Here is a 17,903-nt window from a genome sequence, read left to right on the forward strand (position 1 = left end):
TGTGCAATATCCTGAAGTAGATCGTCGATCTGTCACAGACCCTGCCCAATCAACATCAGTATAGGCTTCAACACGCAAGTGGCCATTACTGCCAAACAACATCCCCTTAACAGGTGAACCCTTGAGGTAGCAAAGAACATGATGAGCTGCCTCAAGGTGAGGTGTACGTGGAGCATGCATAAACTGATTAATCACACTAACAGCGTATGCAATATTCGGGTATGTGAGAGATAAGTAAATCAGTCTCCCAACCAATCGCTGAAAACTTCCCACATCATCTAATGGGTCTCCATCTACATCATTAAGCCTATGGTTCTGCTCAATGGGAATATCAATAGGTCTAGCTCCAAGCCTGCCTATTTCAGCCGACAAATCCAACACATACTTCGTTGAGAAATGAACACTGCTTTCTTCGATCTACACACCTCGATGCCAAGAAAGTATCTCAATGATCCGAGGTCTTTAACCTCGAACTATGTCCCCAAGAATGACTTCATTCGACGGATCTCTTTTGGATCATTTCCAATGATAACAATATCATCAACATATACAATAGGGGCAGTGGTGCTGCCCTGGTGCTTCTTGATGAAGAAATTATGATCTGTCTGATTTTGTGTGTACACTACTCTTTTCACAGCAATGCTGAACCACTCAAACCAAGCACTTGGCGACTGCTTTAACCCATACAAAGCTTTATTTAGCCTGCACACTAAATTATGACCATTGGCAAGCTTAAACCTTGGTGGCATAGTCATATACACCTCTTCCTCCAAGTCACCATGAAGGAAAGCATTCTTTACATCCAACTGATGTAAGGGCCAATTCAAATTAGCTGTCAAAGAAAGAAGAACACGTATAGAGTTCATCTTGGCAACTGGAGCAAATGTTTCCAGATAATCAATTCCATAGGTCTGAGTGAAGCCCTTTGCGACTAACTGAGCTTTACATCTCTCAATTGTTTCGTCTGCATGATACTTTATTGTGTAGACCCATTTGCAGCATACTGGATTCTTACCCCTAGGTAATGGAACAATATCCCAAGTACCATTCTTCTCAAGGGCCTTAATTTCTTCAAGCATAGCTTTCTTCCATGAAGTTTGACTGAGAGCATCTTAAACACTAGAAGGAACAGGTACAAAGGAGATACACGAAGTGAAAGCACGATATGTTGGAGATTAGGCATCATAGTTTACAAACTGAGATATGGGATGCTTTGTACAACTACGAACACCTTTACGATAGGCAATAGGGACATCAAGATCAACAGGAATGCTATTGGGAAAAGAATCAGGAGTATCAATATCAACTAAGGAATTACCTGGATCGAAGGAGACTTCCTGGTCCTGGGGTGAGTTGATAACTTGTTTTGCCCTCCTAGTGTAGACAATTGGCTACTTTCCCTGCTGCAAATCATTAGTGTTGGGAGGACTAGACATAGGCACCTCAATAAGAAGCTCCCCTGAATGGGAACAGGCAAAGGAAGGGGGCAATCCCTCTGAATGGACAACGAATTCTCTACCTGCATAGTAGTCTCCCCCTGTAGAGAATCCCAAGCAGTGGGAAAAAAAGGAACAAACTCGAAGAATGTAACATCCATTGAGAACCTTTAGGCAACGCTAGGAACCGAAGCTTTATCTAATATGTCACAGAACCTAATGGCACCTTTATATGATATGTGACAGAACCTTATCAGATATGTCACAGAACCGAGCAAAGTCAACCATTATTGTCCGGTAGCTCTGGTTGTAGGATAGCTCGAATCTTCTTCCTTGTCTGGTAAGGCTTACTCATCAAGCATCAAACAGACTTCTATTCTCATAGGTGAAATGAAGTTCTCAATGATATCTCTAAGTCCAGCTACTTAATTGGAAAACCTTCTGAATCTAATAGGAAGAAGTAAGGGTTGGCTTCTGTGTATGGGAGTACGCATTTTCTTGCTTGCCTGTGTAATAGTGTTCATACCTACCCACGTAAAGGTAAGCTCTCAATACGAGTTTGCATACCTGCCCTCTAGTTCACTGGAAATTGAAATCAAATAAGCAAGATGCTTAAGCAATACACTTTGAGGAAATTCAAACATTCCATGTTCTTCTGCGGATGCACTATTTCCTAAGTTCAGTACAGCGGAGAGAAGGATTACTCTGTTGCTTTCTCATGTATGTAAATCCCCTGCGACGACGAGTGGTAGGGTTATAACACCGATACCCTTTCTGAGTAGCAAAGTATCCAAGAAAGACACATCGGATTGCCTTAGGGTCCATTTTGTCCTTGCGATGATGAATGTGAACATAACAAACACAACCAAATAGTTTCGGAGGGACAGTAAACAAAGCAGTGTCATGGTGTAAGACAGAGAAGGGGGATTGATAGCCAAGAACCTTAGAAGACATGCGATTGATGAGATATGTAGCTATTAAGGTTGCATCAGCCCAATAACTTTTAGGCACTCCCATCCCAATTAGAAGAGAACGGGTCACCTCCGTAATATGACGGTGTTTTCTTTCAGCTACACCGTTCTGTTGTGGTGTATCGACACAAGAGGTTTGATGGACAATCCTGTTATCAGCAAAAAAAAAAGACAAGACCACCATACAGCAAAAAAAGAGGAAAGACCACCATACATAAACTCTCCTTCATTATCAAATCGAAGGATTTTGAGGGGACAACCAAACTGAGTACATACCATCCTATGAGAGGTTTTAACAATGGAATGAACTTCATCTTTGGTTTTTATAAGATAAAGCCAAGTATATCGACTAAACTCATCGACAAACACAATAAAGTAACGAAAACCAAGTAACGAAGTAGTAAATTCAGGACCCTACACATCAGAATGAACAAGCTACAAAGGAGCTGTACTTTTATTAATACTAGTAGGATAAGAAACACGACATTGTTTGGCAAAACCGCATGTTTCACAATTTAACTCAAAATATTCAACAGAAGCAAACTGGGGAAGCACATGCTTCAAAACAGGAAGAGGTAAATGACCTAGTCTATTATGCCATCGCATTTACAAATCTTTATTAACATTACTATTCCTAACACTAGATTGATTTGCAACATAATAAGAAGTTGGCCTCGGCCCTCGCGTTCAGCAAACACAAGCCATTGTCCTCACGTCCACTTCCAATCGTCCTCCCCGTGTTCAAGTCCTAAAACACACAGTGAGATAGAAAAAAGGTTACACTACAATTCAAGCCTTTTGTATTGTGACTGATAGAAAGGAGGTTATTAGTAAACTTTGGGACATGAAGAATAGAGGATAAGGTAAGATTAGGAGAGGCAGAAACAATGCCCTTTCCTGCAATGAAGGTGAAGGTGCCATCTGCTACTCTAACCTTATAATTACCGGAACATAAATTGTACGAAGAAAAATCAGATACCACACCAGTCATGTGATCAGTGGCTCCTGAATCAATGATCCAGGGTGGCCCACCAGATAATGTGGAAACCTAATGTGCCGAATGAGAGGTCCCTGTCTGAGCGAAGTTAGAGGTGGAAACGGAGGAATGTGGTGCTAGTAGATGTTGGAGAGCATCAAGTTCAGTCCCGGACAAAGAACTCGGTGGCCCTAAGGAGGCATGACCAGTAGAAGCCATCTCATGCTCTATAGTATGTGCCGTAGATAACCCCCTAAATGGACCATGGCCTAGTATTCACATTAGTAGGAGCTTGAGTAGGGCGACCATCTAGATTCCAGCATGTTTCCCTAGTGTGGCGGGTAAGCCCACAGTAATCACACCTCAACTTGCTTTTGTCATCCTGTTTCCCTCCTTTTCCCCCCTTTTGGAGGATTGGGCTTGTTCCATTGTTGTGTGGCAAGAGCAGACCTCTCAGACAATGGTACTTCTGGCTCAGGCTTAGTGTATACAGGCGCAGACATAGCCTTCATTCCACTCTCCTCAGCCTGGATATACGAACACACATCTCTAACAGAAGTAGGGGCTAGATACCTGTCTAACACTTATACACTAGCATGCTCGTATCTCAGATGCCACCCAAGAACTCATAGATTCGATTCCTTTCTACCATAGCACGAAATTCTTTAACATCAGCTACACATACAGGTATGTAGTCCTGGTAGTAATCTAGCTCTTCCCATTTACCACGTAGAGTGTTGTAGTATGTAGCAAGAGTTTGGTCTTCCTGCTTAAATCTTAAAATCTGTTGTTGGAGTTCATACAATTTTGCAAAATTACAAACCGAGGCACACGTCTTTTCCACAGCTGTCTATAGCTCTTTACCTGTTTTCACAAACAGAAACCCTTTGCTGATCTGTGGCTGCATTGACTGCAACAACCACGTCATAACTAGTGCATTATTTACACTCCACTCTTTGAATTCAAGATCGCTCTTGGAGAGATACGAGACAGTCCCTTCGATATGGTCGATCATCCTACGACTAGTGATATGCATACGAGCAGATTGAGCCTACTCCATATAGTTCGTCTCATCCAGCCTAACAGTCGTAATACAAAGGCCTAGATGGTGATCACTACTACCTTCCAATACTGGAGTCAGACTAGGAGAAGACCCAACTTCTTTTGAAGTCACCTCTAAGCCAGACATTTTATCAAACAGTTTATAGGTATACAATCCTCAGAAACAAAAACAGAAACAAAATACGTAGAGAACCACCTCTCTAACACACAAATTTCAACTAAAAAAGATTACCGTCTTCTAAGATGCATAAAAAGCGACCACACATTCACCACACAAACCCTAGAAAGAAACAAAGTAGACCATACCAGAATTGCAAACGACTAAGAAAAAGCAGCTTTTGCAGAACCCCGCGAACACAAAAAAACACTAATCTAGACTGCAATAGATAAAAAACAAGTCCAAAAAATTTTTTTGGCCTGAGCAGGGGCACGCTGCCCCCTGCGACCCCCAGCCAACTCACCGCAGAGTTGGATCTGTGGTACCTGTGGATGTGATTAACACTACTTCCTTGCAAACAAATCCCATCTTGGAATCTCTTCAAAACCCTTCACACCCACTAGGGTTTACACAAACTTGCCCTGGGGTTTCAACTACAAACCTAGAGCTTTACAAACCATCCTCTGATACCATGTTGACCTTAAGATGTAATCAAATCAAAAGTGATATAGAAGAAGAAGAAAAAGAGAAGAAAGTGAATGAGAGAAAAAGAGAGAGGGATGGGGAAAGGGAGAAAGAATGAAAGAAATCCTTTCATCCTTCCACCACATTCTATTTGCTAGATAGAACCACGTGCAATGCACGTGAATATAACTTAATCATATTTTAAGATAGTAAAATAGTACAAGTGAAAAATAAAAATAATTTGGAAATAATATGGAGAAAGAAAAATCTAAAATGAAATTTAAAAATAATTGACGGTAACTTGCAGATAAAAGTGCTAAATAATTGAATATTAATCTCAAAGATAAATAAGGATTAAAAATCACTAAGTCAATCATTTCGACACTTTTCATCATCTTCAAAGTTCCTTTATGCAAAACTTTATTGAAATCCTAATATTCTTGTATCAATAATCATATAATGACTCTCTTTATCACTTCAAATTTTTATTTTTTAAGTTATTTATTGTTGATTGTTTACGTAACTTATAAAAGAAAAACAAAACTACTTAATGAGTTACAATCTTAATAACAAACACACCTTTTAAAAATAATCTCCTTAATGCAAAACACTTCTAATATTTTAATAATTAAACAGAAAGATGATTAAGACCCTCATATAAATCATATTAATATTTTAATTTTAATTAACATCTATTCCGTAAATCTAAATTAATTTTTTGGTTTGGAAGATTCAAAATTAAAGTCAATTTTATTTTATTTTGAGATAAAATATTATATAAAATACCAATTATTTATCCAATATATATTTTTTTTACGTGCATTGCACGTGTTCATTTTCTCAAGGAGATGACTTTTAAAAGGCATATTTGTTGTTAAGATTGTAACTCATTAAGTAGTTTAGTTTTTTTTTTATAAGTTACGTAAACAATCAATAATAAATAAGTAAAAAACTAAAACTTCGAAGTTATTATTATTATTTTTTTTTTTTTTGTTTCTCTCGTTCCAAACAAGTATTAGTTGCTAAATAGGTAACTTGTCAACAATTGATGTATTAGTTTTTATGTAGGAAACAGGTTTAATTTGACCAAAAAGTTGCATGTTTTTTAAACCAAGAGTCGTTTTTTTTTTTTTCTATTTTTTTTTTTAAATAAGAATACGTGATTTTTAAGATGTGTTAGTTTTTAAATAGACAACTGATTTATTAGTCTAATCAGTCATGTGCTTCTTTGGACGTTAGATTTCAAACGGTCCACTAATGATTTGCAACAATTGAAATAGTTTAAGGGGTTAAGTGTCTTTCACTCAGTTCAGGATGTTTATTGGGAAAGAAAAGAAAGTTGAGGGAGGTTTAATGCACTTAACTCTTTAAAAAATAATAATAATGTATATACTATTAATTAAGAAACTTAATCCCAAAGTCGTTCATTTAACCCTATCATCAAGTCTATCATTTAACCCTCATGTACTAATTATGTATTGTATATATAATGATTCATTCGGTGAAAGAATTCTATGATAACTAACTGACATTTCAATCAATAATTATATGCGTCAGTCATCTATATATACTTAAACATGTATATTGTATATAAAATACAATATTTCATATATTTTATCTATGTAATTTTTCTAAACAGAGCAAATTTAATATTCATGCATATTTCTTTCACATCATAATAAAAGAACTCCAGAACTGAACTATTAGGAGAACATATAAAATATAATAACTCCTCATGTACTAATTATGTATGACACAATATAAATATATACATGATTAAATAGAAAGATAAAATATATAAATTGCTCTTCTATTCAAATTAAAACATACCTTTAAAAAACAAATTAAAAGGGTTTTGAGTTGTAATTTGATGTACATGAACCAAAAGACGAGTCTCCTCTCAAAGCCGTTGAAATTGTTTGTGGAAGAAGAAACCTCTAACAAACTTTTTGTGAAAAAATTCTTTTCAAAGAGAGATAGAAAGAAATAGAGAGAGTGAGATATAGGGTGATATGAATGTTGGATACATATATATATATATATATATTATATGGTTGAACAAACAGGTATTTGTAGTTAAAAGGTGACTTTTAGAAGAGGTGTTAGTGTAGTTAAAAGGTGAATTTTAGAAGAGGTGTTAGTAGTTATTTGAAAAGTCACATTTATTTATTAAAATAAATTAAATGATTTAATTGTATATAAATGATAAAAGGTGACCTTTAGAAGAGGTGTTAGTAGTTATTTGAAAAGTATATATTATAATTACAAAAAAGTGTTTATAAAAAATACAAATAAAATTGAACAAATAGGTGTTTGCAGTTAAAAGGTGACTTTTAGAAGAGGCGTTAGTGCAGTTAAAATGTGACTTTTAGAAGAGGTGTTAGTAGTTATTTGAAAGTCACATTTATTTATTAAAATAAATTAAATGATTTAATTGTATATAAATAATAAAAGGTGACTTTTAGAAGAGGTGTTAGTAATTATTTGAAAAGTATATATTATTATAACAAAAAAGTGTAATATAAAAAATACAAACAGAATACACTTTTATAGAGTAAATAGATAATAACAAGTTTCAAAAATTACACATAAGCCCCAACATTATATAAGTAATACTCCCTCTATCCCAATTTAGATGTCGCTTTTGGGGAGTAAAAATTTTTAAGGGGACATGTGAGACATGCCTTGTCTCTTTAGAAAGTTACTAATTTGCCCTTCTAAGTTTTTTTTTTTTGTGATAAGTAAAAATATATTAGAAAAACGTTCAAAAGGGGAATGCGTCCCTAATACAGGGAGAACAAAGATCTAAGGACCAATAGAATCCAAGAGATTAAAGAAAGCATCAATCGAGGAACATGCATTTCCTCTTACAAAACAGAACAAAGAACGAAAAATATGAATTTTTAAATTAGCTAAAGACGATTCTTTTCCTTCAAAGGATCTGTTATTTCTCTCACGCCACAAACACCACCAGACACAATGTGGAACAATCCTCCAATAATCACGAGCTTGTTCTTTAACAGGACACCTTCTCCAAGCGTTAATCAATTGTGAGGAGTGTTTAGGCATTACCCAAAAAAGGCCAAACATGCAAAAAATAAAACTCCAACAATCATACACCACAGGACAATGCAAAAGAATGTGATCCACGGATTCACTATCAGCTTTACATAAACAGCACCAATTAACAATGATGTTGCTTCTCTTTCTCAAATTGTCCAATGTCAAAATCTTTCCCAATGTGGCAGTCCAAACGAAGAATGCGATTCGAAGAGGAGCTTTAGAACACCAAACAGACTTCCAAGGGAACGCATGAAAAATGAAATTGGACAAACACAAGAACATGGATCGGACACCAAACCTATCATGAGCTAAAGGAACCCACAAAATATCATCACACCCTCTGCCAATATCCTTTTGCCTATACAACGTATCCAAAAAAAACAAAAGCTTCCTCCATTTCCCAATCCTGAAAGGGCCGCCTAAACCGCACTTCCCTCGTAACTCCATTGTTATCAAGTTGATAACAATCAATCACGTAGACATGCTTCTTGGCTGCAATACTGTAAAGTCTAGAAAATGAGTGAGATAGCAACTGATCTCCGCACCAAAGGTCCTCCCAAAAACGAACATGTCTGCCATCACAAACTTTGAATCTAATGTGTGTGGAGAAAACATCCCAGCCCTTCCGAATGAATTTCCACACACCAACACCTCCCGTAATAGTGACTGGAAGAGATGACCAACCCCCACTCTCCTCACCAAAACGACACGAGACAACTCTTCTCCACTGACGATGGCGTTCCCTTCCAAATCTCCATAACCACTTTCCCAAGAGAGCACGATTAAAAGGAACGATTTTTCGAATGCCTAACCTCAACGGTTGGCAAACTTGATCCCAATTAACAAGATGATACTTCAACTCCTCTCCCCTTCCACCCCAAAGAAAATCCCTCTGAATTTTTTCAATCCTTTCAGCAACAGAGCATAGAATTTGAAACAAAGATAAAAAATAGGTAGGAAGGGATAAGAGAGTACTCTTAATGAGTGTGACTTCCCCCCCCCTTAAATAGATACTGCTTTTTCCATCCTGCTAATCTTTTCTCATATCTATTAATCACTGGATCCCAATTCCCAACTCGTGTAGAAGAAACTCCCAAAAGCAATCCTAAGTAAGGAAGAGGAAAAGCACCAACTCCACACCCTAGGACAGCAGCTAAGGAGGAAATATCTGGAACATCCCCCACTGGGACAAACACACTCTTTCCGACATTAATCTTTAGCCCAGAAACTGCTTGGAAGCAAGCAAGAATGCACCTCAGATATCTGAGTTGAGAAACTTCAGCATCACAAAATACCAAAGTATCATCCGCGAACAACAAATGGGAGATCTGCATCTGATGTTCAACATCTCTGCCAACTCTGAACCCCCTGATGTAACCCAAATCTTCCGCTTTTCTCATTAATCTGCTTAGACCTTCCATGACAATAAGGAAAAGAAAAGACGATAATGGGTCTCCTTGTCGCAGACCACGCGAGCTAGCAAAAAAACCCGCAGGTGAACCATTCACGAGCACAGAAAACATAACTGACGAGATACAAGTTTCAATCCATTTTATCCACCTGTCACCAAACCCCATCCTCCGAAGCAGATACAGAACAAACTTCCAATTAAAATGATCATAAGCTTTCTCAATATCAAGCTTACACAAAACCGCAGGAAACCCACTTTTTAATCTAGAGTCAACACATTCCCCTGCAATAAGAACATAATCCAAAATCTGCCTCCCACCAACAAAATCATTCTGTGATTCTGAAATGAGACCATCCAAAACATTACTCATCCCGGAGACAAGAACCTTGGCAATAAGCATATACAAACATCCAATTAAGCTAATTGGCTGAAAGTCCTTAATATCAGAGGCACCGCCCTTTTTGGGAATAAGAGCAATAAAAGATGCGTTCAGAGTTTTCTCAAATGTGCCATGAGAATAAAAATCCTGAAAGGTGCCCATCACCTCAACTCGCACCACCTCCCAACTCTCCTTAAGAAACCGCATAGTAAACCCATCTGGCCTGGAGCTTTGTCCCCGTTACAACTAGAAAGTGCCTTAAGTACTTCCTCTTCTATGAATGGAATCTCAATCCTATCACTATCCAACGCAGAAATAGAATTAAAAGGAAGACCATCAAGAGTAGGTCTCCAATCCAAAGTCTCAGTGTAGAGCTGCTGATAAAAAGAAACAATTCCCCCGCGCTCCTCGTCCTCCCTCCACAATTCAGAACCATTGACCCGGATACACCCGATGTGATTACATCTTCTGTGAGCATTGGCAAGTCTATGAAAAAAATTTATATTACGATCCCCATCAGGTGGTGTCGAGTAACAAAGGGAGTAACAAATAAGCCCCTGACAACAGTATAAGGAGACATCGCCCATCAGGAGGTGTCGAGTAGGCAGGTGGTCTTACCTCAATGAGGGCATTGCTAAGTTTGACACCACCCATTCAAAAATGGTTTGAGGAGACATGGTTGTTTTTTTTTTGTTTTTTTTTTTTTTTTTTTTGTTTTTTATGGTCTGAGGAGACATTGTTGATTCTTTCATCTACGTTGTTTAAACATATGTATGAAGGAGAATGGTCTAAAAAGACATTGTTGATTCTTCTATCTACATATTTTAAACATGTGCATGAAGGGAAATGGTCTCAGGAGACATGGTTGGTTGTTTACGGTCTGAGGAGACATGGTTGGTTATTTACGATCTAAGGAGACATAGTTGGTTGTTTACGATCTGAGGAGACATGGTTAGTTGTTTATGGTCTGTGGAGACATTGTTGATTTTGCACTCCTCAGCTTGCATTCTTACAAAAAGCGTCAGCAAGATTGCACCAACTTGAAGGGGAGTGTTATGGAATGATTTACCATATTAGTAGCGATTTGATAGCCACGAATAATGGCATAGAATATGCCATAGAATATGTTGTTATTTTATTTAGATTTGATTTAATTTCCTCTCTTGTAATATGATCATGTGCTCTTTTTTTCTATAAATACTAGAGATGTGAATGAGTGATATATATCATTCAAGCCTTTACACAATTCTCTCCATATTTCTTCTTTATTTCTTATGTATCACTCTTAAAATTGTAGTAGAAAACAGAACAAAAATGAACATCCAATTAGCCATATACTATACAGAGCACAAGCTGCCACAAGACTATGATTGCCAATCAAGTTTAAGTTCTTTTACATCGACTTTATGTCATAATTAATATGTCTAAACTGAAAAACGTATAAGGAAATCCAAGGTAAAAGTTTCAGCAGAATGTTGACAACCAACAATTTACTCCTAAGATTCATACAAACAGATTACAATATGACATAAATTGAAGAGTTACAGCCTACATGAATAACTTTTATTTTTTCTGGCTAATATTATCTTATATGATATATTAGCTTATATGATATACACAATACTATCATGTACCTCAAGTAAAACATCTGGACTTTCTGGGATTTTGATGCAACTAATCGGCTAGATCTTTGGTCCAACACAGCCTGCATAATAATAAGTCAATACTTTAACAACATAAATAAAATGAAAATAAAAAAAGGAACGTATTTAGATAAGTTACAAAGGGGTTGAAAACACACCTCCGGGACATTATCAGTATGTAACACAATTGAAAAGGATTTTGATCTTGAAGCAATCAATGATTTCAATGTCTCTATATTACCCTCTTCAAAAATAAATAGATTCATCAATGTCATTAATGCCAATATGCAGCCCTTCACCAATAAATCAAGCCCATAATGAAAACTTAATGATAGCAGGCCTAGAAAATGCAGAAGCATCATTATGGACTCCTTGTGCTGTATCGGGTGACTTTCCATAATGTCATATAATGACTTTTGGATTGGTAAACATATGTTAAATTGTTGAAAACAACTGATAATACCCACTATAGAATCATATTCCTTACATGAAGAGAAGTTCTTTAAGTTTCTCGGACAACCCAGCCCGCCACTATGCCTTAGGCACCAAATGGCTTGTAACAGGGAACTGCTCATTAACTTCAATATAGAAGCAAGAAAACATATATCTTGTGGACTAGTATCCCCATTGGTAGTTAATGCAGTATCATTAGTGCCACCAGAAGGAGATTCTAATGTTATGGAGGCTAAGATCGATAAAATATCATCTCTGTATGACAAGTCAAGAACAAATTGGCTATCCTTCATGTATGCAATAGAGGAAGTTACCAGATCAGATTTTGTTCTCGAAAACACGTTGTATATGTGTGAATGCCAAGAGGTGTCTAACTTGGTGATTATATGATTAACTTTATTTCTAGTGACTTCCTGAATATAAGACTCAAAAGATGGCTGAATGTCTTCCCCAATTATACTTGAATTCACAAAACAACCTCCAGCACCTGTAGGATGGCTATCCATTTGCAAACTAGACATGTGCTTCCTGTACAAGATGACAGACCTTTCAAATGCTGATAGGTAGCAATCCATAAGTCTAAGGTCTGGTCTAATATTTTCCAAACCCATGCAAATACCAGTTGCTTCCGAAACCAATGAAATCAGATGTGCCTGGAAAAATTTTGGTGCAGAAAGCATGATAGGATTGAGAAGCATTGATATGGCTGCAGTTAGGCTGAGTTCAGAAGATCTATAATCCTTTCCATGCAGCAAAAATTATCTGCCGAGAAAATGTCCAAATGCTTGCTCATCAGAAAATGATAGGGAAAAATGAGCAGAGATAACCTCCATCACACTTCCAATATCACCATGACAACTGTGGCATGTATATAGCAATTTACTAGAAGAAGAAACGGAATCAATCAGCTTAAAATATTCTCTTAATCGTCCATGCACCAAAAGCTTATCTGCAAACACCTGAAGAAAAAATATCTGCATTAATTTGAGCAAGGCAGCAACGAGTTCATTCCTGACTGGAGAAGAAAGCACAAAAATTTATAAACCCATAAAAAAAAATGTGACCAATTTTAAAATAATTCTGAAACAAAACCAAACTCGTAGAATAATATGTAAAGATCCCTAAAATGAAAACAGTCCCAAAAAAAATCAAGAGGAAGAATATTTTTCCATCCAAAAGAAAGCCATACAACATTCTCAACATAAGAACCCATAAAAAGAGTATGAACATATGAATAGATTAAGCCAGCTTGATTTTCTTTTGGATGACAAAATTTTGTACAACTGTCCCATCATTCCCACAGAAGGTCTTAAAAATTTTCTTTTACTTGTGAGTTGTGTCTAATGAATAGCTCCTTTACCCAGGAAATAAAAAAGAAAAATGAGAAATCAATAACATGATTCATTGAGAAAAACTAAAAAAAATTCATTTATAATAATAATTCTCACAATCTTATGTGTCATGTAAGTCGGTTAATTATTTTTTCCTCCTGAATATGTAAGTTGGTTGCCTTGTTTTTTCAAAACGTTTGACTATGTTTGACTTTATGTCTGTCACTGGATTTTCATTTTTTGGCAAGGAATCGTGATATGCATCGATCCTATCTTAGTGTTGAGACCCTACCACGTCTCAATTTTCACAGGGAAATCAAAAGCTGCTCTATAGGCAATGATTTGGTTTATAGGGTTGATCATCAAGGCATCCAGGAGCGTGAATCTATACTGCGATCATGTCTGGTAGGTCGCTTTGACAGAGACGTGGGGTGTCTTGAAGGGATTGAGGCGTGGGCGTTGAAAACTTGGAAGGTTTCATGTGGGGTGAAAGTCTCTCCTTTACCTGATGATTTGCTCCTGTTCAGGTTTCCATCGAAGACTGAGGCCTTAAGGGTGTTGGATGGAGGGAGTAAGAGATGGGGCGACGCCTTATTATCCATCAACATTTGGTACTTTGCCGCCGGCTGGTCTGCTGTAAAAGAACGAGTAATACAAAGGGTGATTTTGTTTGGTTTGCCCCTCCATCTCTGGTGTAACAAGTTATTTGAAGCAATTGGGAACTTATGTGGTGGATATCAAGGTGTTGAGGTGGACGTCTCGGCGTGTGGACAGCGAATTCTCCTCTATGTTTCCGTCGGAAAAGTGATGCCGGAGTACGTTTCTGTTGAGGACCAACGAGTGGCTTACAGGGTCAACTTGATAGAGGAAATAACACCTCGTATTCTTCCGAAATCTTACTATGACGTTGGGGAGAGTTCACATATTTCGGCTGCTGCAACTGAAGGTAGTCACCGGAATGTACAGATCTACCACGACGTCGAAGGAAAGAGGTGACTGCCTATTCACGCGCCAGAAGCACGTAGAGGGGCCATCGATCAAGCCCTTAGTCACCGCCTTACGTTCCCTCGTAATATCCGCGCTAACGGATACCAACCACGTGGCAGAGATCGTGGCTTTCTGCGGATTCTGATGGGCCTAAGCGCGGATCTGAAGCGAGTTACGGGCCTATTTCGTCAAATGGGCCGCTTGCTCATCACGGCCCACAGGAGATGCAGAGGGCTGTTCATCGAGGGCCTCTTTCTTTTAAGAACAAGCCCAGCCCACAGCCCATTGCCAATTCATGTTACGGACCAAATGTGAGTAACCTGAAGAGAAAGGTTTTGAGGGGGCCCAATAATAAAATGTTAGTTTCTTTTATCAATTCCAAGCCAAGCCTACCTATTTCTAAAGGAGTTAGCCACTTACAGAGGCGTCGTTTTGATGATACCTCTGCAATCTTCTAAAATTCACCGTGCCGCTACGACTAGTGGAGGTCCTATTGAGAAGGGTTCTCGTCATTCTCAATGTTGTGCAGGTATCTCATCTTCATCTCTCTCTGATACTTTACAACCAAAAGGAAGAATTGTCAGGTCTTCGTCTCGGGACTTTAACAGAAATCATCACGGAGTTAGATGGTCTCGAAAAGAGAAGCAGAAGTGGATTTCTACTAATATTCCAGGTATGCCATCAGTTTCACATCCTCAGAATTTTAATGCTCCATCCTCTTCTTCTACCCCTTCTTGTGTGTTGAGGAGTGCTGGTGTTGAGCCGAAATTGGAGAAGAGGTGCGAGTTGACTGTCACGAATAATGGAACTGATTCTTTGCATGGGCTGATTACGGAAGGAAAGAAAGAGAATGAGTCTGGCGTTTCTAGGCAGATGAAAATTACAGATCGTGCAGTCAAGAAATTATCTGAAGGGGTTACAGTCTGTGTGGGCAGAGACCTGCATTTTCAGTTGCCCAATGAAGAGGCCGCAGCTTTGCTTAAAGAGCTTTGATTAAGTGTAGCACTTAAAGGTCTTAACTGCCTGCCTAATATAGGGGCTGACGAGACTGATTCTGGTAGACTCGCTGGGATGGGCGATTTTGTTATAGAATCTTATTCTTTTTATGAGAATGACAGGGAGCTGGAAGAGGAGGTGTTTGATGATTTGCTCCAATGAGCTTACACCCTTGGTGGAGAATGGTTCTGAAATCCTATAGGAGGTACCACTGGCTATGGTGCGACCAGACGAACAGGTTGTTGACAAGGGGAAAGATTGGGTAGTTGACAATATTGGAGTCACTAGTGAGCTTTTGGGAGTCTCTTCAGAAGGTAATGACGATCAGACATTATCTATCCTTCAAGCAATTGTGGAAGGGAGAGAGGTTGCAGTGATCAATGAAGTTATGAACATGAAGCCTTTGTCATCTTGGAAAGGAGTACAGGAGATAAAGAATCTCATTTCTGAAGTCAACTACGAAGGGAAAGGAGGAGTGGCGAAGGAAAGGGGAAGAACCGGGAGCAAGAGTCTCAGGAAGGGTGGAGAGGAGATCATCTTATCTGGTTTACAATGAAGCTACGAATCATTACATGGAATGTTCATGGTCTTAATGATCCGAACAAGAGAAGGGTGGTGAAGGTAGCTTTAAGGAAGTGGGGTGCCCAGCTTGTTTGTTTACAAGAAACCAAGTTGGCATCCATTTCTGACAGGGTGGTTAAGAGTTTGTGGGGAGGAAGGTTTGTGGAATGAGAGACCTTGAATGCTATAGGTTCTTCGGGTGGGATATTAGTCATGTGGGATAGTAGATGGTTAACTCGAACGGACGTCTAGATGGGGAGATTTTCTGTATCTTGTGTGCTTAAGATGGAAGAGGACAACTTCAAATGGGTTTTTACTGGAGTCTATGGACCGGTTGTTGATGATGAGCGACCTATCTTTTGGGAGGAGCTTTGCCATGTCTAAGGATTGTGGTCTCTCCCTTGGTGCTTGGGAGGGGATTTCAATTCTGTTAGGTCCCCGTCAGAGAGGTCTACAGGGGGAAGACGATCCTTGGAAATGGATCAATTTTCTGATTTTATTGATCAACATCTTCTTGTTGATTTACCAATGGAAGGTGCAGCCTATACTTGGTCAAATGGTAGGGATCCAATCACTCTTTCAAGACTAGACAGATTTTTAATTTCCGGGGATTGGGAAGAGAAATTCCCGGATGTTGTTCAGGCGATGTTAGCAAGGGTCACCTCTGATTATGTTCCTTTGGTCTTGGATTGTGGGGGTTTGTGTTCTCAAAGATTTCTAAGGGAAAGTCAAATCTTGGTGGGAGGGAGTTATTGTTTCAGGATCGCCCAGTTTCACAATTACAAAGAAGTTAAGGGCTCTCAAATTTGTTCTTAAGCAGTGGAACAAGGATGTCTACGGGAATTTGGAATTGAGGAAGAATAGAGTACTTGCTGATTTTTATGAGATTAATCGTCTTGAGGAGGCGGGAGGGGATGTGGAATTTCTACGTTCCAGGAGAGCCTCTTGTCAGGGGGTTCTTGCTGAGATTGCTAGTATGGAGGAGATCTCGTAGCGATAAAAATGTCGGGCTCTTTGGCTAAAGGAAGGAGATCGGAACACAAAATTCTTCCACCGGTTAGCTAACGCTCATAAGAGAAGTAATCATATAGGAAGAATTCGGGTGGATGGCGAGGAGCTGTGGAGAGAGGAAAAGGTGCATACGGTATTGCTTCCTTTTATCAGAAGCTTTATACCGAGCCTTTAGTTTGGAGGCCCAAACTTGATGGTCTCCATTTTGAGGCTATTTCTTAGCTAGATAGAGATAGGATTGAAAATCCTTTCACTGAAGAAGAAGTTCTTAAGGCTTTATCAAGTTGTAATGGGGACAAAGCTCCGGGGCTTGATGGCTTTACCATGCGATTTTTGATGGAAAGTTGGGCGGTTGTAAGAAATGAGGTAATAGGTACTTTTCAGGAGTCTCATTCTTATGGCATTTTTGAGAAGTCGCTTAATGCTTCATCATTGCCCTTATCCCAAAGAAGGGAGGCGCTTCAGATATAAAGGATTTTCGTCCAATCAGTTTGGTGGGCTGTATTTACAAACTTATTGCCAAGGTGCTTGCTTTAAGGATGAGGGAAGTAATGGATGGGATTATTTCGGACTCCCAAAATGCTTTTGTTGGCGGACGGCAAATTCTTGATTCAGTACTTATTGGTGGCGAATGTGTGGATTCCAGATTGCGGAGTGGTATTCCTCGAGTTTTATGAAAACTTGATATTGAGAAAGCATATGATCATATGAATTGGAATTTCCTACTCTATTTGTTACAAAGAAGGGGGTTTAGAAGTAAATGGAGGAAGTGGATTGAGACCTGTCTTTCGTCTGTTAAGTTTTCAGTTCTTGTGAATGGTTCTCCCGCTGGTTTCTTTGGTTGCTCTCGGGGTATAAGACAAGGAGATCCTTTGTCATCTTTCCTTTTTCTTGTTGTTATGGAGGGGTTAAGCAAACTTATGCGCAGGGCAGAGGACCTTGGTTTTATAAAGGGATTCAGGGTGGGTAGAGATTCAGTCCATCAGATGGAGATTTCTCAT

General features: G+C 38.6%; 1 protein-coding gene across 1 annotated transcript in view; it reads right to left on the reverse strand.

Moving 5' to 3' along the window:
- LOC132283741 (uncharacterized) overlaps nt 1–17,903 on the reverse strand; it is a 34,096-nt gene that overhangs the window by 13,176 nt on the left and 3,017 nt on the right. Inside the window, exons 2-3 of the mRNA XM_059785753.1 lie at nt 11,722–12,975; nt 11,555–11,625 (exon numbers count right to left, since the gene is read on the reverse strand). Coding sequence (XP_059641736.1) covers nt 11,555–11,625; nt 11,722–12,714 — 1,064 coding nt within the window. The 5' untranslated portion in view covers nt 12,715–12,975. The remainder of the gene's footprint in view (nt 1–11,554; nt 11,626–11,721; nt 12,976–17,903) is intronic.

Source organism: Cornus florida, unplaced genomic scaffold (genome assembly GCF_030987335.1).
Source record: "Cornus florida cultivar Cherokee Brave unplaced genomic scaffold, ASM3098733v1 CherokeeBrave_3.0.0_Hap2_Chr11, whole genome shotgun sequence".
Taxonomy (NCBI): domain Eukaryota; kingdom Viridiplantae; phylum Streptophyta; class Magnoliopsida; order Cornales; family Cornaceae; genus Cornus; species Cornus florida.